Source organism: Taudactylus pleione, unplaced genomic scaffold (assembly GCF_031769625.1).
Source record: "Taudactylus pleione unplaced genomic scaffold, aTauple2 ptg000156l, whole genome shotgun sequence".
Taxonomy (NCBI): Eukaryota; Metazoa; Chordata; class Amphibia; order Anura; family Myobatrachidae; genus Taudactylus; species Taudactylus pleione.
The window spans coordinates 26,996,781-27,023,832 of record NW_028284558.1 but is presented as its reverse complement, the minus strand read 5'-3'; the positions used below and the strand labels follow the sequence as shown (position 1 = coordinate 27,023,832).

The window sequence follows — 27,052 nt, the reverse complement described above, 5'->3', positions numbered from 1 at the left end:
CCACAAAGGATACGGCATATTATGAATTCTCAGAGAGGTAGATGGATGTGACGCAGACAGACAGGTAGTGGATGTGAAACAGTTGGGCAGATGGGTAGGTGGGTGTGACGCATGTGGGCAAACAGGTAGGTGGATGTTACACTGTCGGGCAGACGGATAGGTGGATGTGTCGCAGGTGGGTAGACAGGTAGGTGGATCTGATGCAAGCAGGAAGACTGGTAGGTGGATGTGACGCAGGTGGGTAAACTGGTAGACGGATGTGATAGTCGGGCAGATGGATAGGTGGATGTGACGCAGGTGGGTAAACAGGTAAGTGGAAGTGCCACAGGCAGGAAAACTGGTAGTTGGATGTGATGCAGGTAGGTAGACAAGTAGGTGAATGTGACACAGGAGCCAGAAGGCAGGTGGATGTGACATGGGCAGGCAGACAGGTAAATGGATGTGACGCAGACAGACTGGTAGGTGGATGTGATGTAAGTAGACAGGTAGGTGGATGTGATGCAGGAAGAAGACTGGTAGGTGGATGTGACACAGGCAGAAATATAGGTAGATGTGACACAGGTAACTAGTGTACACATTTGCTCTGTACTTACTGCCACACTAATCCTACCCCCTATGCCAATTCATCTTGCTAGGTATGGCTCAGATCTACCTATATTTAGTTGATTTAGCCTTTAGATTTAAAGCAGCAATATTTTAAAAGGCAAAGCCAGCTTGGTTTTGCTTTTTAAAATATTGACGCTAAATATTTCTGCTTTAAATCTATGGTATAAATCAATGAAAATCTTGCCTATGTCTCCAAAAACATCACTAGCGGCAGAAATTTCTATGCAGAGATAGATTTGGAAAGAAACATATAGGCGTTTATTTACGAACCATCTGGTTGTAAAACCCAGTGCTTCTGATCGTGTCTATGTCCGATATGTAAAAGGGCAATGTTTTTACTAGTCGTGTCTTGCTACTAAAAACATTGCCCTTTTAAAAATCGGGCATAAATACGATCAGCTTCACAAATAAACCCCAAAGAATGTAAATGGCTGCTTCTTATACAGTGTCAGTATTTGACAATGTTCATATGATTTACATGTGCTTCTGAATACTTACCCAATAGTTATACTGAAATGTGACCCCCGCCTCCAATTTCCAAACAAAAATCCTACCTGAGAGCTCAGCAATTGGCACGCTGCAAGCTCCTTCTCGCTGGCGTTTATCTTGCGGTTTGCCTCGATCTGTGCCGTCTCCAATTGCTTGCTTCGATTTAACAACGACTTTACTTCGGATTTCATCTTGCTGATGTACAGACGAGCCATAGTGAACTCTTCCTCAATTACACCATTTACATCAGCCAACTGCAGACACAAAAGAGGCTGACATGATCTAACAGCTAGAAACCAGGAGAAAGTTTACTGACAATCAGTAAAATAGTATTGAAATAGACATGAGTCAGTGAGATGGTAAAATAGAGGTCATTAAAAATATGCCATTTGACTACAATACTATGATGCATAACTAAGTATCAAACTACTTAATATGAGTTTCAGACATTTCTTGTCTCCCTTGTCATTTCAAGATGTTCTTACCACCTGCAGTTTAGTGTAATAAAGTCACAGAAAAGAAAACTACTCTCCGTAATTTTGAATACAATGGGCAGTAAGAAACAATAACAAAGGTTGGCAACCCTACATAATTTTTAAATAGGTTATTTGTTTTATACTTAGAGGCTGTAGGAGAGTGAGACAGCGGATTATATTTCACCCCTAGGAGGCAGAGGACTAGAAGAAAACAGACCGCTCTCCCAGTCTCCCCTATAACTTTCCTGTGCCACCTCAGTTTTCCACTAGTCCAGCAATTGGACAACAGTAAAAGTAATAATCTGAGAAAAAAAGGATTCTTGTGTGGGCTGGTTTGTGTCCAAGGTAACCTCCATTGGGTCCGCAATAGCCATATTGTGAAAAGGTTTACAGATACGTGGAGGTTCTGCAGACTATGGAGTATATTTACTAAAGTGCGAATTTTTAGAAGTGGAGATAATGCCGATAGCAACCAATCAGATTCTACTTAACATTTATCTAGCACCTTATAGAAGCTAATAGCTAGAATATAATTGGTTGCTTTGGGCAACATCTCCACTTCTAAAAACCTGCACTTTAGGAAATATACCGCTCGGTCTCTAGATGCCCCATGACCATGCCAGGATGGACTGCCCTAATTAATGATAGCAGAGGGCACAAGGACCCCGCTAAACTTGATTGATTGTTATCCTTATCGAGTGGGAGACTAACCTGGGTAAGGTCTTACAAAGCTACCTGCGACCGAAAACAACAAACAGGGAGTCTGAGCTCATGTACCCTAGGGCTGTAGCTCCACAGACAGCATACTACATCCGGAGAATGAAGTACGACTTTTGTGGGATGGGATTCTGTGCATGGGGCAAATGGCCGACACACACTCATTATCTTCATAGAAAGGACAGGACGGTGCACATACCAACGTGCCCTGCCACAGTTTTGCTATTAGGACATTCTGACCCTCACCCTGGATGCTACTAAAACCCTCATCCACTCGCTGGTCATCTCCAGATTGGACTACTGTAACCTTCTCCTAGCTGGCCTCCCAGTCTCTTACCTCTCTCCATTACAATCGGTCCTCAATGCTGCTGCTTGGCTCATCTTCCTCTCTAAACGTTCTTCATCTGCCTCTCCTCTCCTTCAAATCCTACACTGGATCCCCTTCCTCTTCAGATGCCAATTCAAGGTTATTACACTGACCTACAAAGCCATCACCCAATCCTCTTCCGCTTACATCTCTGACCTCATCTCCCTTCACACTCCCGCCCGTCCACTTCTCTCAACAAATGCGTGCTGTCTCTCCTGCCAACTGATTACCTCCTCACACACGCCTCCAAGATTTTTCCCCTGCTGCTCCCCACCTTTGGAAGTCTCTCCTTCTCCCTATCAGACTCTCCACCTCTCTACAAATATTCAAATGGGCTCCCAAGACCCACTACTTCATCAAGACCTTCCAGCTCTCATCCTAACCCACCTCATGGTCTTTCCTCCATTTCTACCCCTTTTGTGTCACGCCTGTCTGTCTGCCTTTCCCCTTTAGAATGTATGCTCTCACAAGCAGGGACCTCTTCCCTCATGTGCTTCTCCTAATACTTTCTTCTACTCTTTACTCCCCACAAGGGCACCTAACACGTGACTGATAACTCCCTTCTGCTTATTGTGAGTGATTTAGTCGCTATTGCAGCAATGTATATAAATCATGTTCTTGTCCTGCACTGTAATGTACTGTAAGTTACTCGTTTCTTGTTCACTTATTAGTTTATGTACTCTGTAAGGTGCTGCGGAACACTTGTGGCGCCATATAAATAAAGGATAATAATAATAATGTGTAGTTCCACAGCAGCTCAAGGACCACATGTTGAATACCCCTGATCTAGATGATCTTATGATAATTGTGACAAATAAAATAAAAGTAAAGGAAGCAAGAGGGTTATAGGTGAGAGGAGCATGCTTTCTACCAACCTCCTGCAATACCAACCACTGAATGTGCCCACCCCAAAAACATACTGGTAGGTTAGGTAGGTTAACTGGCTTCTGACAAAAAAAAAGTGTGTCTATGGAAATAAAGATTGTAAGCTCCACTGGGGCAGGAACTCACGTGAATGACTGAATTTTCTCTGTGTACTCTATATAATAACTATTAATAAATAATAAAATTTCCAACCAAGACTGATATTACATCCACTGTGAAGGATGTCGGTCAGTAGTACAATTGCCAAAGTGTCAAATTCCAAGTGTCAAATTCTGACGATTTCCACATAACACAGGGGCCAGGATTGCTGGGTACAGGCCATCTCCACACATCTTGTACATATATAGAGAATTTTCTAGGGAGATTTAGGTCTCACACACCAGAACCAATATTTACATATTGTGGTGCTTGACCACATGAGCAATATAGGAAACACCGTGATTTATGCACTCCTTGTGCTAGGATCTGTCTACTTTCCTGCTGTGTAAACAAAACAAAAATAGAATCAATCAGAAGAAAATCTTACAGTTTTCACGTCATTCGTGCCAATGATGCCTCCGATCTCGCCTAGGTCCTTCAGCAGTAAGTTCAGTATCTCAGTGGCTCTCTTCTTCTGGTGGCCGCTGAGTTCTTTTAACTGGTGAAGCTCGCGTTGGGTGACAATCAGAGTCGTCTGTATAATAAACGAGAAGCGTTACTCCAAAAATTACGCAGATATTGTTGTAAAGCAGATTATAAACTGGTTTATCGGTTGCCAATTAGTGCAATTACACCGAATGTTAGAAAATTGCTATACAACCGCTACTTTCCTAGGGTTTGGATTTTGAACGTTGTTGGGTGCTAGAAGTTGTTTGTCAGATAAGCTATTTTACAAGTGTTTATTGTGAGTTTGTAACCTATCTTTTAAAATAAAAAATATCAAACTTTTGGAGGTTATTTTGAGGATTTCTAGCTGGAACAACATCTGAAAGATTTCAGATAAGCCAATTTTACTCTATTGATATGGTTCTGTAACGAACTGCGGGCCGGGAGAGAAAGGGGACGTGGCCAAATTCCGGGAGGAGTTGTCACACCCCTTCAGGAAAAAGAAAACGCTGAAAAATAGTATGCGCACTGTAGATATTCTCCTCGTCCACAGCTACCCATGCCCCTCAGACAAGGTCAGGCCCAGGTTATCAGAACATACAAGAGAAGTGCAAAGAGAACAATAAACAAAATATTGTTATAGAATCTGCAAAGTGGTTGCATAAGATAAATAAATGTCACCATATTTTATAGATGCTTTTTAAACTGGTGCTTCACAAAATCAAATCAAAATAGTTTACAGCACAGCACCAGGTCAAACTCCATGTAGGATCCTCTAACCAATATGAATGTGCTCCTAAAAGAGAGAAACAGTATGTCTATAGGGGGGGGATGCTGTTTGAGAATTAGGAATCTTATTTTATTGTCCAATGTTCTGGCTGCTTACAAATTACAATGTGTTGATGCCTTGTAACCATCAAATCACTGAGGGACATATTCCTGATGTTAATTATCAGGATCCGTTCGGTGCACAAGAGCCCGACGTCCAGTGGAAAGAGCCCAACAGGGGCGGAGGGACTCCTTCCTATAGGGGCGATGGCGAATGCTACCGCACGCAAGCTCGGAAAATATTATCTTTTGGAGCTTGATGAATTCTGTCCCCCATACTAGTGTGTGGGGACAGCGGGCCATTCGCAAGAGGAAGGTCCGTGATGAATAGCCTGATAACTTAATTTCTACATGTGCATTTTCACCTGCTTTAGTAAAAATTAAGTGATGATGAATAGGCCCCTGAAGGAGACAAAATACCAAAAAGTACACCAAACTAAGGGTCTCATTTACTAACGAGTTTTATCACCAAAACGAGTGATAAATGTCACTGTGTATGATAAATGGTGATCTAGCCAATCAGCTCCCAACTGTCAACTGTTAGAAAAATGACAGTTGGGAGCTGATTGGCTGGAGCAGCATTTATCATACACAGTGAAATTTATTACTCGTTTTGGTGATAAAACTCGTTAGTAAATGGGGGCCAATGGGCCTTATTTATCAACGAGTTTTATCATTCACAATGAGCAAATTAAACTCATTATGTATGTTAAATGGTGCGCCAGCCAATCAGCTCCCAACGATCATTTTTCAAACATTTGACAGTCGGAAGTGCTGGAGCACCATTATCATACGCAACAAGTTTTATCACTCATTGTGAATGATAAAACTTGTTGATAAATGAGCCCCTAAGAGCTATATACATGAAAAGTGACTTTTTAGTAACTGTCCTCTTACCGCTTTCTGTGCTAGCTCATCAGTCAGCTGTTCATTGGCTTTAGTCTTGTCCTCCACTTCCTGAGACTTCTGGTCATAATTTACAGCCAATTCTTCTAGAGCCTGCAGCACCTCCTTCACCTCATCCTTTGCTGCGTCGTTCTCGAGCTGAAGCCGGGTCAGTTCCTCCTGGATCTTCTCATAATCTCTGCGAGTTGATGCTAGGAGCTATAAGTGTCAGATAGTATGAAACATGAACGACATGATGGCAGAGAAACCACATGCACTCCCACAACCCCAACAAACTCGTAGACATCTATTGCAAATTTATCAAGCTGCAATATAAACACGGATTTTGTACAAGAACAAATACATTTAAAAAAATAAAAACATACAGTTGTAAAAAATTAAAATAAATATAAATCCCACATAGCGAGGTACTTTCACCTTATTGGGTTGATTCAATTTGGCGTGATCATTTTGCGCCCGTGGGTAAGTGCAGATATATGCCGCACTTATCATAACTCTGGATGCGTTGATTTTTGTTCGGCGGCCCATAGGACTGTGTGCAAAAACCAGCGAATCCAGGGAGAGATCGGGCCATGAAGGGAGTGAGTTTGGCTGCTGTTGTAAGAGTTTCTACGCCGTTGCAACAGCAACTCATCCCTTCGCATGCGGGAGCGAGTTAATTGAATCAACCTCTATAAACCTAAGTGAGAAATTAAGAAATATCAGTTTCACATTTTCAATTGTAGTATATACTGTATTATATATATTTTGAGAACCAATATGTTCCTTTATCATGCAATGAAAATCTTTAGAGAAGTTGGATAATGAGACCAGCGTTTCATAAATATAAGGACCGTCCTAATACATATGACCTCACTTACCTCTTCCTGATCGAGCATTTGCTGTTTCAGCTTTTCAGCAAACTGACTCTGTTGATTGATTTCATCATCCTATCGATACAAAAATACCAGGATATTTAGCCCCTTTTCACATTGTGGATGCATATTATTGTTATAAATGGAATTGGTATGATAGGCATTGGGATTTCGACGCCTATCATTAGTCCCAGGGAAGCAGGTGTGCAATACTGTACAACTAAAATACAAATGCAGCAGGAGGCATCTGTAGGAAACAGACATCTCCTGTATTTATCTACGATACGAGTGCAGCATCAAAAGATGCAACATCGGATCGATGGTCGCAGCAATCGGCCAGTCTGCGTAAGCCAAAGCTTACTGAGACTGGCCGTCGGAACTGGTCAGCCGAGTCCAGGAAGTCTGCAGACGCAGACCCTGGTCTTGGCACACCTACAAAACGGGGACAACACTCCCCCATTTTGTAGAATGGTCCAGATCTCTGCCACCCCCCCCCCCCCTCCAAATGCCGCAGCATGTCAATCATGCTGATGCTAACGGGGGACCGTGAGTGATCACGCCGGACCCGTTATGCACATGCGCAGATCAGGTCCTACGAATACTCAGATCCCCAAATATCGGATTTGTACATAAAACCGTCGGGTTTGCATACAAATCCGAATCAGGCCCATTGTTGACTTCAAGACTGCATACCCATTTTACTTAGGGTGCATTTGACACTGCAATTGTCCTTTAGTAGTTTGACATAAGTTTCAAATCACTGCTCTATGCTTTCAGAGGATCCTTCTCCTTTAACTATAACAATGGCTTTCTGTTCAAATTCACCTTCTCACATAACAATGCCCATGTCAAATACAGTCCCGTCCACACGTGTACATTAACCTCCTGAAATACTATGTGCTGAAGTGAGCAGGTTAATTAACTACAAGATGTTCTATCCCCATGCATTAGGAGACAAAATGGTAAATGTACTAAAGGTCCGTTTTGGTTTAAAACCAAAACCAACCAAAATCGACGGTCATCAACGTCATTTTGATGTCTGAAAAATCTATATTTACTAATCGTCGGGTTTCAGCTTCAACTGAAACCTGACGGCAATGTCAAACGTTTTTGCGCTCTAAATGACATTGGTTTTTATCTGTCTGATCAAAACCGATGGCATTTAGACAGGGCCGTCTCCAGGGGTCTGAGCACCCTGTGCCGCCCCGGTACGCTGCAATCAGTAATCAAAAATGGGGGCGTGGTCTCATTACCATAGCCCACGCCCCTAAGTGACATTATTTGGAGGCGTGCCCGCATGGCACACTTCCAAATAACCAGGGCCAGATTAACAATGGGGCGGATGGAGCTACAGCTCCAGGCCTCCAAATAAAAATAGGCCCATCAACATGACAGAATGATTACCAACTGCCTAACTGCCCATAAATTTTAAGTATTTAAATAGTTTTTCTAGTCCCCCTACCCCCCAAAAAAAAACAAAATTATGCAATTTTTCTATTTCTATGTAGTTAGGGAGACGTTGTGGTCATAGTTTAGGGGATGTATACACCAAGGTGACTCTGACCACAGCCACACAGCACCGTTCACAGCTCTTCCCCTTCTCAGTATAGGCCCTTGAAGATTTTCAGCTCCAGGCCTATGTGGGCCTTAATCCGGCCCTGCAAATAACGCCAGGCTGGGGATAAAGCCCAGCCCTCCGTTTGCCTATGCCATTTATGGTTGTTGTAACATGTATGCTTGGAGCATTCCTATGAAATAGGATATTATTATTATTATTATTATTATTATTATCAATACAGTTGTTATTATGATAATTATTAAAATATCTAGTTTTTACTGCATTTTTTTAAAATTACTAACTTTATTTAAGTGTTTTATGGGGTATAGATATATATTTTTTATAAAATTTACACTGAGCATGTTTTCTAAGCGCGGTTAGTTTCCCTTTTTTTTCTCTGTATGTTATTGGCTAGCAACCACATTTACTGCAGCTAGAAAAATTGCCAAGAATACAGAAAGGAGTTTTACTATTGGGTTACTATAGTTTTATTATTCTGTGTAAAGCGCCAGGGATATATAGTCTGATTTCTGATTAGTCATGTGACTTTAAAATTGGGCATTTAAAATTGTGTTAGGACTGATGTACTCATTGCAAGAAACACAAAAACAAAGCACCATACCAGATGGGAGCATTCAAAATGAAACAGCTGCTGTATACTGCACAGCTTTAAAGAGAACATTTTTAGTATTTAGTAGCTGCAGTAAAACTGAATCTTTGAAATGTGTGTGTTCCACCAACTGCTAATATGTGCTTTATAGCCTCAGAAAAACTACACATAATGTAAATGTGTGTTTGTGTATCCAGCAGGGAGCAAGGGGCCTGATTCAGACCCACTCGCGAGCGGCTGTCCGCTCGCAAGTGGGTCGATGTTCTGGACTGAGCATGCGCACGACGGAGGGAGCTCCGTCGTGCGCATGCGCCAGACGCGACGAGCGAAGGAAAGTCCTTCGCTCGTTGTGTCCGATCAAAGGGGGCGTGCTGTCAATGTTGATTGACAGCACGCCCCCTTTGGTAGGCGTGCCGGGGGCGTGCCTCCCTGACGGGGGCGTTCCCACGGGAACGCCTCCCGTCAAAAGCCGGCCCACTGACATCACTAGTGATGTCAGTGGGAGTGATTTTGGCTCTGATAGAGCCAAAATCACTCCGGAGCTTGCGGTTGAAAACCTCAACCGCAGGCTCCGGCTAGCAATTTCGATGGTCGCGATGGTCTCGACCATCGCGGCCATCAAAATGCACGCTCGTATAGCCTGTGGGTGGTGACCCACAGCTATACGAGCGTCCAGAAGGACGCTCCATTTTCATGGAGGCAGGCCCTCATTCAGAGCGTGCGCTCTGCTCAGAGCGTACGGCTCTGAATGAGGGCCAAGGTCCCTTAATAAATTAGATAACTGTACCCCTGGAAGAACATCTTTAATTAGCGGTTCTACCAACTATAATTATATGGGATGACGATAGATACGCAGAAAGCACGAGAACATCTTTTTGTGCATTCACTGAACAGATTTGCAGAGCACAATAAACACAATTATATTTAAACTGCAGCTATAATTAGTAGTAATAACGGCTTACTCTTACATAAGTCTGTAAAATCTATTCCCCTAAATCTGTAGTTCCTTCCAGTGCTGCTGGTATTGACAAAAGCCATTGAGGCCCCCCAAAAATTTATAAAATTATAAAACTCCATGTGGGATCAGTATGATTTCTCAACATCCACAGTGTCGGCGATGACATTATCGACACGATAGTATCACACCACTGTTGCTGTAAAAAAAAAAATTCTGGTCTATTACCCCTGACAACTTGTACCTTGAATATTGTATAATAAATAAATAATCGGGACAACAGCTTGTGTTTCTGGAGATTTCCCAATGATTAGCACTCTTTTATGGGAAGTAGTCATAATCCCAATGTGCGGGATGCCAGTGCTCAGAATGCCGGCACCAGAATCCCGACACCCGGCAGTATCCCAGTGCCGGTTAGTAGTGACGCTAGGGGGAGGGTTAGGATTAGGCACTAGGGGGAGGATTAGGGTTATGCACTAGGGTGGGAGGGTTAGGTTTAGGCTGCTGGGGGGTGTTAGGTTTAGGTACTAGGGGGGGGTTAGGTTTAGGGTGCGGGGAGGGAGGGTTAGGGATAGAATACCTACCATCAGGTGTCGGTATCTTAACCCTGTCGGGATGCAGGCGTCGGCACTCCGTACCCAACCCCTCTTTTACATATGGCTGGAAAATCGCTGCAAACATGCAACTTTTGCTGAATCTGAGGCTAATTAACACTCGCCACTGTCTCTTTAAATAGACTATATATAGATAGATATGTCTGTAATATCAACTGAAGAACATTGAGACAAGCTGCTAATGAATGTTTCAAAAATGTTTTTACAGTATAGGATGCTCTGAATTACTTTCATATAACAGGTTTATTGTTATTGCAAGCTGAGTTTCATGATGTACTACACATATGTGCAATATGTCAGTAAACAAGTTATTTCAAAGCCATATAAACTACTGGAACAAGCCGGCATCTTATAGACATAACAACTGAGCTTGATGGCTAAAAATACTTTCTACTTTTTTGTTAGATATTTATATTATGCTCTTATAAGATAAAATGATTATTCTGATTACTTTCGGGTTAGGTTTAGCGCACCCGGGGGGGGGGACTTAGGGTTAGGCACCCCCCCGGGGGACTTAGGTTCAGGCAGAGGGGAAGGGGGGAGTTAGGGTTAGGCACTTACAGGGGGGGTTAGGGTTAGGCACTTGGGGAGGTGGTTAGGGTTAGGCACCCCTAAGGAGGGTTAGGGTTAGGGGGGTTAGTATATACTTACCTGAGGACAAACGGGATTTCCAGCGCTGTTGGCCTGCCGCTGCTGGGAATCGAACCGCCGGCCGTGCGGCCGGCGGTATTTCATACCGATTCCGTGGTGACAACCTGTCACTTAGCAGAATAGACTTTCATACTACCATCTGCACTATAACTCTGAATGGCTGTATGACTGTAATGTAACTGTAAAAAAAAAAACAGAGACAGCATTAAGCCAGCTTTGTACATGGCCACGCTTTTAGCTTGGAGAGGGGGGTGTAAATTGGAGTGTCGCTGGTTAAGACCTCCTTCTAGTCATTCTAAGAGTTGTATATAAATGAAGGCAGTGCTGGAGAGAGCTTTTGTTTGTCTCTTCAGGGTTACTTCAAATGTTCTTCTTGATCAGTAGAATTATTGCTATTTCCTTTTTATGTTTATTACATACAAAGGCAATAGCAATAATAATGCATTCTTTCCTTAATGCGATAACACAATCACACATAACATTCATGAAACATAGAAGCAGCGTCTTGATAAAACCTTATCATCCAGCTGTCGGTACAAACAGGTGATATCTTCATCGTATTTCTTCTTTTCCTCGGACGAGATACTAGCCACTGCCAGGGGCAGATTATCAATAACCGGTGTGTTATCACATGGTTCCAGGGTCTTTTGATCCTTTGCACTGATTTGTTCATCTAGCGGCACAGCTTCACCTGTGATATAAAATGCATTCACAATTTAGCTTTATGTAGCACTGGCACTTGGAGTGATATTAAAGAGAACATTTCATATTACCAAAGCAGATTGCATAAGTGTCATATCGCGTTTCTGGAAAGAAGCTGTGGACATGGTCTTGCCACTAATAGCACACACTAATGCCTCAGATGGATGAAGAATATATATTTATCCCAATCAAGGATAAAGGAGAGAAGAAAATGTATTTAAAACATATATATATATTCCATAAAATCAAGATGACATAAATATCGGGGTAACCGGAAAACAGCTTCTCACCATTAGACAAGGCTGCCTTGTAGCATGTAGTTCCCTTGTAGCATGTAGTCCAAATGGTGCGTGGGGTCCGGTGATATGTGGGCCAGGGCTGGAATAAGGCTTGTGGGGGCCCTGGGCGGCCCCCACCAAGCCACATGGAGCCTTCCCCCATTCCCTGCCACACGGAGCCTTACACCCTCCCCCCGATTACTTGCCTCCTGTTAAACACACACACACACATATATACTGTATATATATAATATATATGCAGCAAACGTATATATTTTATATATATCAAACACAATAACAGGCATATACAGTATACACACACACATATAAACACACTAACACATATATACACTTTAACACATACCGTATATACTCGAGTATAAGTTGAGTTTTTCAGCACATTTTTTGTGCTGAAAAAGCCCTCCCTCGGCTTATACTCGAGTCATGCCCGCATGGTACGCAGCTGAGTAGCGTACCATGCGGGCCGCGGTGCAGACTGTGTCTCTGTGACATAGCTGCACCGCGTGTGTAGCGCTGACCGGACGGACTTTGGTCAGCACTACAAACTGCCAAACACACAGCCGCTGGAGCCGGCAGCTGTGTGTTTGTTGTAATTAGCAGCAGATGAGAGTCTGTCAGACTCTCATCAGCTGCTGCTGCTCCCACTGCGGGAGCCATCTTCCGGCTCCTGCAGTGGGTAATGGAAGAGACGTCTCCCATAATGCAAAGTGGCTGGAGGAGCCAGTAGCAGCGTCGGGACCAGGAGCGGGGTTTCAGGTAAGTGTTTTTTTATTTATTACATCTCTCTCTACTGGGGTGATTACTACTGGGGGCACTACCAGGGGGGTATTAATACTGGGGGCACTACCGGGGGGGGGTTACTACTGGGGGCACTACCAGGGGGGTATTAATACTGGGGGCACTACCGGGGGGGGGTTACTACTGGGGGCACTACCGGGGGGGGTTACTACTGGGGGCACTACCAGGGGGGGATATTGCTACTGGGGCCACTACCAGGGGGGGGCTATTACTACTATGGGCACTACCAGGGGGGGTATTACTACTGGGGGCACTACCAGAGGGGGAATATTACTACTGGGGGCAGTACCAGGGGGGGGATTACTACTGGGGCAGTACCAGGGGGGACTAATACTGGGGGCACTACCAGGGGGGGATATTACTACTGGGGGCACTACCAGAGGGGGAATATTACTACTGGGGGCAGTACCAGGGGAGGGATTACTACCAGTAGCTGCTGCATTTCCCACCCTAGGCTTATACTCGAGTCAATAAGTTTTCACAGTTTTTTGTGGTAAAATTAGGTACCTCGGCTTATATTCGGGTCGACTTATACTCAAGTATATACGGTACACAGTATACACACACTAATACATAATGCAAATACAATAGCACATATATACACACAAACACATATATACACACTAACACATACATACAGTATACTAACATATACACAGCAGTGTTCTCCCCAGGCTGTTTTTGGCGGGTGCACCACCCGGCAAGAAACCGCCTACCACCCGGCACTTTGGGAGCCTGCAAGTGGGGAGAGTATCTGGGAGCTGTATAAAAAGGACCAGATCCTACAAACTTTGCAGCTTTTTCATAATCAGATGACTGGGCCCCTAATAAGAAGAGGAAAATGAATATATAAAATGTTATTTCAACTTTAAATAATAATGACAGGGTTTAAAACATTTTTTTATTGCAAAGGCCCCCACCCGACTACTTCTTGATGCCACCCGGCTGGAAAAAAAATTCTGGGGAGAGCACTGCACAGTATACACACACTAACACATACTGCATATACAATAACACATATATACGGTATACGTTTATGATGCCGGTGGTCACAATGCCGACCGCCGGTATCTAAACTACAGAATCCCGGCAAGGGTTAACTAACCTACGCTGGGAGACCGGCGCCCGGAATCCCGATCGAAGGGATGCCGGGCGCCGAGCGCCGACAGCCGCGGGGGGTGGGGTGGGGGGGTTAGGTTTAGGGCTCCCGGGGGGGGGACTTAGGGATAGGCACCCCCTCGGGAGGTTAGGTTTAGGCTAGGGGGAGGGAGGGTTAGGGTTAGGCACCCCCGGAGGATTAGGGATAGGCACCCCCCGGGGTTTAGGAGGCGGGGAAAGGGGGGGTTAGGTTTAGGCACTTAGAGGGGGGATTAGGGTTAGGCACAGGGGGGAAGGTTAGGGTTAGGCACCCTAAAGGAGGGTTAGGCACCCTAGAGGCGGCCGGCGGTGTATCACACCGAATCCATATATACACACAAACACATACATACACATATATACACACTAACCCATACATACACATAAAAACAGTACACATACACACTTACATGCAGGAGCTGCTGGTTGCTAATGACAGTGGGCACCATACATAATTAGGCCCCACCCCCTCGGGCCATAATCCTGTGATTCGCGGGTGATATGGGGCTTGTTGTATTGGCTCCGCCCCCACTTCGGCGGGTGCGCTAGAGGTGGGGGCCCCCGAGACGACCGTCCCTGTCATCCCCCCTTAATCCGGCCCTTATGTGGGCAGGTTGCGGCCGGCCTGGTGACTTGCCCACTTTTCCGGGTGGCCAGGAGAGCCACCTAATTTTCGGGATCCTCCCGGCCATTCCGGGATAGTAGACAAGTATGACTATGAAGGTGCAGAATGTCCGTATGAACCTGGCCGCCGGTGTCAATGGAACTGCAGCAAAAGACTATGGGCAAAAGTAAGCCTTGAAGAGTGATAAAGTGGAGAGGGATAAACTACCAACATATCAGCTCCAAGCTGTCATTTTTCAAAGACCTGTAAACTGACAGTTAGGAGCGGACTGACTGGGACTTTATCTCTCGCCACTTTATCGCTCTCCAAGTCTCAGTACATCTCCTCCACAGTCTTTGACCGTTACAAGCCCACAACGGAAGAGAGCCGTCACCTGGGCATGTCGAGGGCATGTTGCCAGTTACTCACCATTCTGAGTCGTGTGCATGCAGTGTATATGCTGCATGGTTTACCATTCAAAATCTAAGACAAAACTGTGTTGCAGACGGCGGGGAACCCTTATCAAATCTGACACAACAATGCTGAGAATCTGCCAGCTGCTAAAAGTTATTTAACCAAAGTGCACATCACCTGCACAATATTGACAATATTATTTAAAAGACATTGAAGAGTTTAAAGTTAAATATTTCATTATATGCAGCTTTATAAGCTAATAAAGCTTGACATTTAATAAACTGTAAATTCTAAGTAACATTTAAAATGAAAGCAAATGAAAGCAGGAAATAGTTGCCTGAGGGTTGTTAAGATGTTGCAGGCACAGCCTGACAGTGTTCAGGTAACTATGGGTCTGATTCAGAGCCGGACGCTATTTGTGCTCTGATCTCCACTCCCCGTTTTCAAGCACCTTCCCCTGTTACCACCCACATACGTCTCATTCTGTCACTCAAAATAGCAGGCATTCGCTATTTTAGCGAACAAACGATTTTCGGCCGCACTGACTGGTTCGCGCATGCGTATTACGATCCGTACGCATGCGCAGTTGGGCAAACATCGCTCGGAGCGAACGAGCGGCCGCAATCAGGCCCTATGTCAGGGAAATTCAATTTTGTTAATCAAGGAAATACTGTACAATGTGCTAAAGCTGCTATTGAACCTGTAATCACATTTGTAAATTACATAATCTCAGCAGCCAAGAGGGCCTGCCAGCCATCGCCATGGTAACATCCCGGCACTAATCAAAAATACATTCAATACTGAGCAGCCAGCAAAACCCCAGGGACCTGTCTAAAAGTCTAAATGCAAGAAAGCAACACAGCACGCAGATGCAGGGAAGAGCTTTGTCATGGTTTAAAGGAAGCCCAATGTGAACATGTTACTTAGTCATAATGATCTCTATCACACAAGGATGCTTAGTAATATATTTCACATAAGGGCCTATTTATCATTAAATATATATACAGCGTATTCCCTGAAAACACCTGTTTTTGGGGGATACCCACAAATATTAGGTATCCCCTGTATATTAGGTATCCCCTGAATGTACCATGAAGGACCGCAGCAGAAGTACCCCTGAACATACCATGTTTTCGACAGTAGCGATGCTGTCAGATTTACCAAATTCTGTAGTTTGGCGCCCGCAGTTAACGCCATCTGAAGAAGTCTCTTTGATAGTCACTCCAATAGAGTACTTAGCAACAAGATGGCAGACGCATACTGAGACACACCCTGACTGTCAATTACACTGCGAGTTGCTGCCAGCGCCTATGGTAATGTTGACGTATGCATCATGCGACTCACTCAGACGCATGTGCCGATTATTATTCAACTGTGTAAACATCGGAATAGCGTACATCTCTGAATCAGGCCCTAAATGTTTTAAAGATTAAAAGGCGCCTTCAGAGGTTGGTTTATGGTGCATACACACGGTCAGATTTTTCCTTCACATCTGAACGATAACGATTTAAAAATCGTTCAGTCGTTCATATCTGAAGGAAAATCTGACATATCTGACATGCCTGAACGATGGACGATGAACGATGCGCGTTCCCGTTTGTCAGATAACGATATCTGACATCTGATGTGTTTGCAGTCAGACTTGGACGATTCCATTAATTTAAATGCAGTCAAAAATCGTTCAAATCGTTCAAAACTTTGGTAAAATCGTTCAATCGTTCATCTGACAAATCTGACAAATCTGACCGTGTGTATGCTCCATTAGTCAGACTTGAGCAACTATCGGTCAACTGCGCATGTGTCACGATCGCACTGCGCACTCGCCAAGCTACCTTAACCATGCCACTTACAGTGAGGATTTAGTCACAAAATGATTGACATCTGTTTCTGTGCCGACATTTGGTGACCGTTCGGGGGTGGCCAAGGTGGGTGGCGGCAAAAACGCAGACATGTCATGACTGTTTTTGAGGAGTGTATCTGCCTACATCTGCGTTCCCGCATGCAGGAAATATGGCGCTAGCGTCTAAGTTTCATCACCCTTTCTGTGAGGCCAGATGGTCTATTATCGAATGATCTGCGTGGGTGCCTGCGTCTCTGTACGCAGCTGTTTGGAACTGCGAAGCCGCCGTTGAGCGTCTCAATTAATTTCCAGGCAGCTATAAACATATTTCAGAACACAAATACCAAAGCTAGCTTGATTACAGAAACATTGGACATAACAAAGGCCTGATTCAGAGTCATGCTGGGTACACACTAGACGGTATGTCGTCTGATACCGGGCACATCATCTAGTGTGTACCTGGTATGTTGCTGAAGATTTGCGGTCCCTACATGCTGGGCCAACGGAATGTTCTTAGCGAGGGCCATGCTGCCTGGCCCCCAACGTCGCTCCGTCGCTGCCCGCATCGGCAAGTGTGCATGCACTTGCCAATGCTGACTCCCTTGCCAGGTTCCGTCGCTGAAGATGTCGGGCTGGGTACACATCATCTGGAATCCGGCATCCCGAAGGTAAGTAGCGGGATTAGGCTCTAGAGGGAGGGTTAGGTTAGGTTTAGGCACTAGGGGAGGAGGATTAGGTTTATGGTGCGGGGAGGGGGAGGTTAGGTTTAGGCACTGCGGAGGGAGGGTTAGGGTTAGGAGAAGGATAAGGATACCTACCGATAGGTCTCAGTATCTGAACCCTGTCGGGATGCCGGCATCTGGATTTTGACCGCTGGGATCCTGAGCCCCGGCATCCCGTACCCTATACTAACATAACACTGAGCACCAGAAATTTCGCAAGACCCTTCATGTTTTTGCTGGTTAATTATCAGCAATATGATATGTAACATTAATACATAGAAAACTAACATATCACAGAAAAAGCCCCCTGTTTTATATCCTTTACTCTTTTCATGCACAGAATGCCACCAAGAGATCGGAATAATTTAAGCTTTAATGTCACCATTCTCAGGTGCCTCAAACAGTTATTTTCCCTAAAATACAGCGTAGATAGCTTATTGTGGCCAAGAGGCAGTTATGCAAAACATGCCACATGCAACACACACGGCCTGACTAGCACCAGCCCCATGCTAGATGAGGATTGTCCGTCTGAGTATGGCCTCCAATGTAAGCGATAAAGCGTCTTTCTACGCAACCACTATCAGCCACACTCCCATAAGACCCTGCGTCTCTGTGCCTATGATTAGACACCCCCATGTTGCTGCCCAGGAATGCCCAATACATTTCTAATACATTTCAGACACCGTGCATCTAAATCAGTCCTGAAACTCTGTGCGCTAACCATTGGGACCCAACTGCTGTTTTCCTCATGAAACACTAGACACTTATTATAACGTACACAGACAATGGACTCTTTTCAGCCCCTGCAAACTCTGGGCCTGATTCAGAGCCGGACGCTCTTTCAGAGCGCTCGCTCTGAATCAGTGCCCTCCTTCTCTTTTTTAGAGCGGCCTCCTGGCCGCTCACATAGCTGTGGGTGACCACCATCAGCTATAGTGAGCGGCCAAAAAGAGGGTCGCGATGGTCCATCGGGCTTGCGACGAGACCCTTGTGGTAGGGACTCGTTGCCGGAAGCCCTGGAGTGCTTTCGGCTCTATCATAGCTGAGAGTACTCCCACTGACATCACTTGTGATGTCAGTGGGGCCGGCCCCAGACGGTAGGCGTTCCCATGGGAACGCCTCCGTCTGGGCAGCCACGCCCATGGCACGCCCACCAAAGGGGGCGTGCTGTCACTCACCATCGACAGCACGCCCCCTTTATAGCGAGACCCATAGCGACGGCTTGCCCTTCGCTATCCGGGTCTCGCGCATGCGCACGACGGAGCTGCCTCCGTCGTGTGCATGCGCACTGGGCTAACATCGACCCGCTTGCGAGCGCTCAGCGCTCGCGAGCGGGTCTGAATTAGGCCCACTGTCATGACCCAGCACACATCTCCAATGTATTAGTCTCATGTACATCTGGAAAGACTAAACTATTAGAGAAGGTCACAACAGTTCTGGCTTAATGCTACTGACTGCTATTTTAGGATGTGGACTCTTGTTCAAGCCCAACATTTGAGAGCAATTTACTTACCACTCCTCCATCGGTTTAACTCCATCTCAAGATGCTGAATAATATTCTTAAGTGTTTGGTTTTTATTTTTCTCTTTTTCATATTTTTTCTTCCACTCTTCAGCAGTGAGCTCCAGATTGACGCACACAGTGTTCTTAATGGTCTTGGCTCTGCAGAAAAAAAAGGTTAAAAGGACAGAAAAGCAAGATTCACTGAGGAAGAGGATCAGTGTGGTAGTGGACTTACCGCTGCCCAAACATGAGCGTGGACTTTGTCTCGGCCTCGTTGAAGATGGATGGGGAGCAGCAGATTATAATGGTGGTACGGCAGTTGCCGCCCAGGGAATCCTGGAGTATCCTCGTCATCTTACTGTCTCTGTACGGAACATGGGTTTTCTGCAATACCAAGCAATAGGAATGGTCACCTTTGGAACAGAAAGAACAACTCCACATCTACATGGATTATTCCACTCTGCATTGGCTCCTCTATGTGCAAACGGCAAGCAAAGGAGAAGACAGCTGAACTGGGCAAGGAAAACGCTTTAAGAAAAGAATATACAACTATAGTGGTAAATTAAATGATGACCATACAATTCCAGGTTCATTTTGTCACTTGATTATCTCAAGAATTGCTTACTAGCCGCTGTTATAGCTACACCAGCAGTGTCACTCATACATACTCATGAGTGGTTGTTGAGCAGCCCGTGGTATGTTGCCCATTGGGAAGGTGGACAAAGTAGTAGAGGGACAGTTAATCAACATAAAAAATATAAAGTCCGTAATAGGTGGACCAAAATATTTTTAAGGCTGGCTAACAGACTGCACCCAGCACACATGGAGGGCCACGTATTATGGGTAGCTTTACCTCACCTAGGAGTATATGCCCTTAAAGCGGCAATGCAATATGAGATTGCAGTCACATGTTAGAAAGAAACAGTAGTCTATATAATGGGCAAAGAATGTTTGGAGAGAGCTCCAGTACAACGCAGTGCCTGGATCTCTCTCCAAAATGTTGATGATATTCTGCTGATTCGCAAATTTGGTTTTCATGCAAAAAGTTTTCATGCAAGATTTTTTATTTTTTTATTTTTTTTATTTTGTTTCTATGTGGTGTGTTGTAATAATCTGAACAGTACACCATGGGAGCTACTCTCTTTTATTTCCACATGGGAAATATGCATTAATGGATGAGTCCATAGCCTGAAAGGAGCCTAAGGAGCCATTGAGAACATTTCCTGAGCCTCCTAACTACACTAGGATTATATATATATATATATATATATATATATATATATATATATATATGTTATTATATACCTATCTTGTGGGCTTCCATGTTTCCATTCTGATTACATGTATGCTTTGTTTGTTTTGTGGCCATATATTATTTGCACGTAACTGTGGGGTCTTTTGCATATTTATTGTTGGATACTCTCTATTGTTTATTGCCCTCTGCCTGACGTTGCAATTGCTCATTAGGGGAGCTCCTCACTGCTACTACTTATGCACTGATTATTTCTATTCCTTTATCCGGTGACCTTTATTTGATATTTTTAAACTTTTTTTGTGTTTTATCTGATGAGAAATGGATAAGTATTGTAACAAACCCTCTGGTATATGCCCTGCTGGTACATCTGACAAGGGCAAGACTGGAAAATGTATGTCCACCCCTGTTAAATCTGTATCTCCCCCTCTTTCACCCTCAATGCTCTGATTCCCCAGCACTGGGTTTGGACCCCTCCTTTAGTCAGCCCCTCGCTCCCCTGGGGAAACAGCAAAGGAGATTTTGCAACAATGGCTTCCAATTATAAATAAAGGCCAAGCAGGTTCTCCCCTGAATTAGCCTCCCTGCCTTTCTCAACCTCCATGACCAGGATAGCCTTTACCACTCCCTCGATAATCCCTCCTCATGACCATTAGGTAATTATGGCATAGACTGCGCCATAAATTGAAATGAATCTGTATCTCTCCATTCATCTTCATTTAACTCAGGATTTCAAGACTGCATGGGGGCCTATCCCTTCACCATCTGGGATACAAGGGGTATTCATTCTATTTCACATTTATTAGATATAGCTTGTAAACATCCTCTTACCTTTGCTATGGCCTTTATTGCTTCTTTTCCTATGGGCTTTTGCCAAACCCAAATGTATGATAGCTCGGTGTTACGCAGATTCTCCCCGGTAAATTGGGATAACCCTCTCTACAAATTACTGACACGAACGTTCCCTATGTGTCGGGCAATTTCACTACATTACCCACAACTTAGCCAAACTTTTCATTATGACTCCTTTAAATTGGATCTGTCATTATGGACAACTTGTTTCCCCTCTTCACTTGATATAGTACTTTGCTCTTTAACGGACTGATGTAGTCTCCCAGAGATGATCTATGTAGAGATGTTTCTCAATATTGATCATACAGTATGTAATATTTGTCTCCCTTCAGACATTTCCACATTGGCTTAACTGACAATCATTCCTGTCCAAAATGTAATCTTCCCAGTGTTTATTTGGCACTGCATTGGGACTGCACAGTTATTTAAAAAATCTGGTACCAGATCAGGAGAGGTTCCCTAAGGATCATTTAGTATCCCACTTCCCCCTGACTCTGGAGTGGGTCATGTTTGGAATCCTCCCTGAACATTGCCGAATCTCTAAGGGCTATAGAAACTACTGTTGGCTGTATCGTCAACAGCTGGAAGAGTTCTCCAGTCTGGGCTCAGAACTCTCCCCCTCCACTTCCAATATTTGTGCAAAACTGTGTCACATATTTAGATTGGACTGCATAGAGATATCTCTTCACAGGGAGACCCAAGCGGACACAATTTTTCCTCACTTGGGAGAGTTATATAGCCATCCTCTGTCAGTGATATTACAGATGTGCCAATGTTTTCGCAACACAATGAGTTATGGACTTCGGATTTTGGACTCTGATCCACCAATTATAATGGACACTGGTATTGCCCCTGCTTGAACCCACGGGCCTCCTGGCACCTACCACTCCATGTAATGCGTAGTAGTGGTAGTATATCTTAGCTATATATTTTTATGATTAGATGTGTTTATGTACTTGTGTCTTTTGTTTTCTATTTATTGTACTGTACTTTTATGCTTCAATCAAAATATTTGAAAAAAAAAAATATATAAATTTTTTGGCAGGAGAACATAACCATATCAGGACTATGTCATGCAGACAACTTGTTTAGCAAGCAGAATATATAAAAGTAATCTTGACTTTCAGCGACAGTCTCAGAAGATCTAAAAAGTACTCTACATAGAGGAATCATTTTTTATGTCAAACTAAATCAACATGGAGAATTAAATCCAAATACAGAATTCAGACACAATAAAACCACATGAACATTGTTTAAGGGATCTATTTATCAATAGTAGTTTGTATTTGAGTTAAATAATGCAGAAAAGGTTGTTTGCGTAAGGCAAATATTGGTATCGGGACCATTTAACAATTGATTAAGATATCTCCTGCTTTAAAAAAATTACTGTTCACTGGGTCAAATTCAGAGTTGTACGCTAATTCCGCTGTTGCCGTGTCTGTGTATGCAGTGGATGTGCGAAAATATGCAAATGTTGCAGATGCAGAGGAATGTAATGAGAGTATATGTAGTGGATGTGCGAAAATATGCAAATGTTGCAGATGCAGAGGAATGTAATGAGAGTATATGTAGTGGATGTGCGAAAATATGCAAATGTTGCAGATGCAGAGGAATGTAATGAGAGTATATGTAGTGGATGTGCGAAAATATGCAAATGTTGCAGATGCAGAGGAATGTAATGAGAGTATATGTAGTGGATGTGCGAAAATATGCAAATGTTGTAGATGCAGAGGAATGTATTGAGAGTATATGTAGTGGATTTGCGAAAATATGCAAATGTTGCAGATGCAGAGGAATGTAATGAGAGTATATGTAGTGGATGTGTGAAAATATGCAAATGTTGCAGATGCAGAGGAATGTAATGAGAGTATATTTAGTGGATGTGCGAAAATATGCAAATGTTGCAGATGCAGAGGAATGTATTGAGAGTATATGTAGTGGATGTGCGAAAATATGCAAATGTTGCAGATGCAGAGGAATGTATTGAGAGTATATGTAGTGGATTTGCGAAAATATGCAAATGTTGCAGATGCAGAGGAATGTAATGAGAGTATATGTAGTGGATTTGCGAAAATATGCAAATGTTGCAGATGCAGAGGAATGTATTGAGAGTATATGTAGTGGATTTGCGAAAATATGCAAATGTTGCAGATGCAGAGGAATGTATTGAGAGTATATGTAGTGGATGTACGAAAATATGCAAATGTTGCAGATGCAGAGGAATGTAATGAGAGTATAAGTAGTGGATGTGCGAAAATATGCAAATGTTGCAGATGCAGAGGAATTTAATGAAAGTATATGTAGCGGATGTTCGGAAATCTGCAAATGCTGCAGATGCAAAGGAATGTAATGAGAGTATAAGTAGTGGGTGTGCGAAAATATGCAAATGTTGCAGATGCAGAGGAATGTATTGAGAGTATATGTAGTGGATTTGCGAAAATATGCAAATGTTGCAGATGCAGAGGAATGTATTGAGAGTATATGTAGTGGATTTGCGAAAATATGCAAATGTTGCAGATGCAGAGGAATGTATTGAGAGTATATGTAGTGGATGTGCGAAAATATGCAAATGTTGCAGATGCAGAGGAATGTAATGAGAGTATAAGTAGTGGATGTGTGAAATATGCAAATGTTGCAGATGCAGAGGAATGTATTGAGAGTATATGTAGTGGATGTGCGAAAATATGCAAATGTTGCAGATGCAGAGGAATGTATTGAGAGTATATGTAGTGGATGTGCGAAAATATGCAAATGTTGCAGATGCAGAGGAATGTAATGAGAGTATATGTAGCGGATGTTCGGAAATATGCAAATGCTGCAGATGCAAAGGAATGTAATGAGAGTATAAGTAGTGGGTGTGCGAAAATATGCAAATGTTGCAGATGCAGAGGAATGTAATGAGAGTATAAGTAGTGGATGTGTGAAATATGCAAATGCTGCAGATGCAGAGGAATGTATTGAGAGTATATGTAGTGGATGTGCGAAAATATGCAAATGTTGCAGATGCAGAGGAATGTATTGAGAGTATATGTAGTGGATGTGCGAAAATATGCAAATGTTGCAGATGCAGAGGAATGTAATGAGAGTATATGTAGCGGATGTTCGGAAATATGCAAATGCTGCAGATGCAAAGGAATGTAATGAGAGTATATGTAGTGGATGTTTGGAAATATGTAAATGTTGCAGATGCAGAGGAATGTAATGAGAGTATAAGTAGTGGGTGTGCGAAAATATGCAAATGTTGCAGATGCAGAGGAATGTAATGAGAGTAAATGTAGCGGATGTGCGGAAATATGCAAATGCTGCAGATGCTGAGGAATTTAATGAGACGCCCACCTGAAAATTTGCAAATCCAAGCATCTGCTTACAAAAACGCAGCATCCATGGAAGATCATTCCATTATCACAGTTCTGAGTTACCCTATGGCTACAGAGAATGGCCGCAGGAACTGAGACTGTCTGAGCCACTTTCACTGCACACGGGATCGCAGACGCAGGCTGTAATACACCCCGGAAATGGTCGCGACTCACCTGTGTTCCTTGCTGCCAGTTCCCATATCCTCCCAAAAAAGGTTCCTGACTGTCAGTCACACTGCGAGTAGAAAGTTGCTGCGAGTGACTACCTTAATGTTCCTTCACACATGCGCAGTGTGGTAACCCCGTAATTTTCTATTGGGATGGCAAACTGTAGACATTTCACAAGCTTAAACAAACTTTAATTTTTTGAGCTTGGAAATGATAGCCAATGCAGTTTTTAGTGTCATACGCATTATAGCCTATACACTACCTTTTCATCATGGAGAGGAATTTTCAGATCCCTGTCCAGCAGCCTATACTGTATACATTTACTGCCTATGTCCGCAATTCCACAGTAGGAAAGCTGGGACCAAACTCGGCAGTTAAAGGTATGGCAAAGGCTGTCACTTTACATTTCACTATTTACCAGTACAGGCTCTTATCAGGGCCACTGTCCCAGCAAGGGAATAAACAGCCCCAAAAAGCTTGAGAAAGACCAAGCAATCGAAATGGGAATCCGTATGTAATGACGGCGGCTGAATAGCCGCCGGATCATATCCCGACACCAAAGACAGAAGGAGCCAAATCCCGACTGAGGCTGGTAAGCACACTAACTCTCCCCTCTCCCTACCCTAACCCTCCCTTAGTGGTGTCTAACCCTGACCTCACTCCCTAGTGAGTAACCCTAACCTCACCCCGGGTTAGTGCCTAACCCTAACCCCCCTTCCCCGAGCCTAACCCTCCCAGGGGGTGCCTAAGTTCCCCTGGGGGTCCCTAAACCTAACCCTCCCTTCCCGGCTACAACCTAAGACACCCGGCTTACCTTCGTTCGGTATGCCGGGTGTCGAGATTTCGTATTGGGGCCAATGATAGGCGTCGGGATTTCGACGCCTATCTTTAGTCCCCTGTTGGGCTTGCAGTGTCAGGATATCCCGCCCGCCGGTAACCAGACTGCATCCCGTTGAAATGCATTGGTGAAAACTGGCTGGACAAAAGGTCGACAGGGTCAAAAGGAAGACACACTAAAGGTCGACACAAAAATGGTCGTCACACGAATGGTCAACACATGGTTTTGGGGCTTTTTTTAGGGTTAGGTTTAGGCACTTAACCCGATGGTTAGGGACAGGGTTATGCTCCAAGAGGGAGGGTTAGGTTTAAGCACTTATTGGAGAGTTAGGGTTAGGCACCTACCCTGATGGTTAGGGTTATCCACCAAGGGGAGGGTAAGAGTTAGAATGAAGATTAGGATTAGAAAAAAAAAAAAAACATGTGGTGACCATTTGTGTGGCGACAATTTTCGTGTGTTGACCTTTTGATCTTGTCGACCTTTTTCCATTTGGACCTTTAGTGTGTCAACCTTTTGTCCATGCTGACATGTCTAACATCTGGTGTCTATCTAGACATTGTCGACCTTTTAACTGTCAATCCTTTATACTAGAACCTTATATAAGACTTTCTCACTACACAGAAAGTGTTCTCTCTCTCTTCTTCTCATTTATGCTACAGTATCAAGGTCATTTATTTAAGAATATTGCATCTGGATTTCGCATGAATTGATTCTAAATGGAAACCCAACAAAAAGTAGCGCTAGGCCTTTCATTTTGTTGTTGACTTTGTATTGAACAGTGTGGGTAAACACCTTATTTTGGGTGCAACTTTAGCAGCAACTTATCGTTAGTGCGGTATTTCATTCACCTATATTTATAGCAGCCCATAACAGCAGTTCCTTATCGTTGCAATATGCGGGGATAAGCATGACATATTTTAGGACTGAAATGTGAATGGCGTTAAATAAATCCCTAAGTCTGTAGGTAAAAAAAAAAAACATTTTTACATTCCAATATACTTTTTAATAGTATATGATGTTAAAATGTATAGTCTTTCTATAAAATAAATGTGAAAACATTTCCAAACTCCTCCAGTATATCCTTTATGTACTTAGGGGTAGATGTACTGAGCCTTGGAGAAAGATCAAGTGGATGGAGATAAAGTACCAACCAATCAGCTCCTAACTGTCATTTTTCAAACACAAGGCCTGATTCAGAGATGGACGCCAATGCGATCGCAACTGCGATTTTGCACAGAACGCATTTGTGAAAATATGATAATAGTTCCAAAGCTTACCCAAACATAAGGCCGACCACCGCTGCCTTCTCATTTGCGTACGATGTCGATTACCTGCATAAATATCCGTAACATCGAAGCACATCGAGCGACCATCTTGCCCTTGCAGCAGATCTGACCATCTGCAAACACTGCATCTCTCCTGAAACGCAGAGAGCTCTCATGCTGCCTATGTGATCGCCAATGGCT

The 27,052-nt window shown here is 43.7% G+C and overlaps 1 protein-coding gene across 2 annotated transcripts in view; it reads right to left on the bottom strand.

Annotated features, from left to right (window-relative positions):
• Nucleotides 1-27,052, bottom strand: part of KIF5C (kinesin family member 5C) — a 110,512-nt gene that overhangs the window by 52,093 nt on the left and 31,367 nt on the right. For both annotated transcript variants that reach the window (XM_088474875.1, XM_088474876.1), the window contains exons 10-16: nt 19,356-19,504; nt 19,131-19,279; nt 11,617-11,792; nt 6,720-6,788; nt 5,851-6,057; nt 4,067-4,213; nt 1,161-1,349 (exon numbers count right to left, since the gene is read on the bottom strand). In XM_088474875.1, coding sequence (XP_088331001.1) covers nt 1,161-1,349; nt 4,067-4,213; nt 5,851-6,057; nt 6,720-6,788; nt 11,617-11,792; nt 19,131-19,279; nt 19,356-19,504 — 1,086 coding nt within the window. The remainder of the gene's footprint in view (nt 1-1,160; nt 1,350-4,066; nt 4,214-5,850; nt 6,058-6,719; nt 6,789-11,616; nt 11,793-19,130; nt 19,280-19,355; nt 19,505-27,052) is intronic.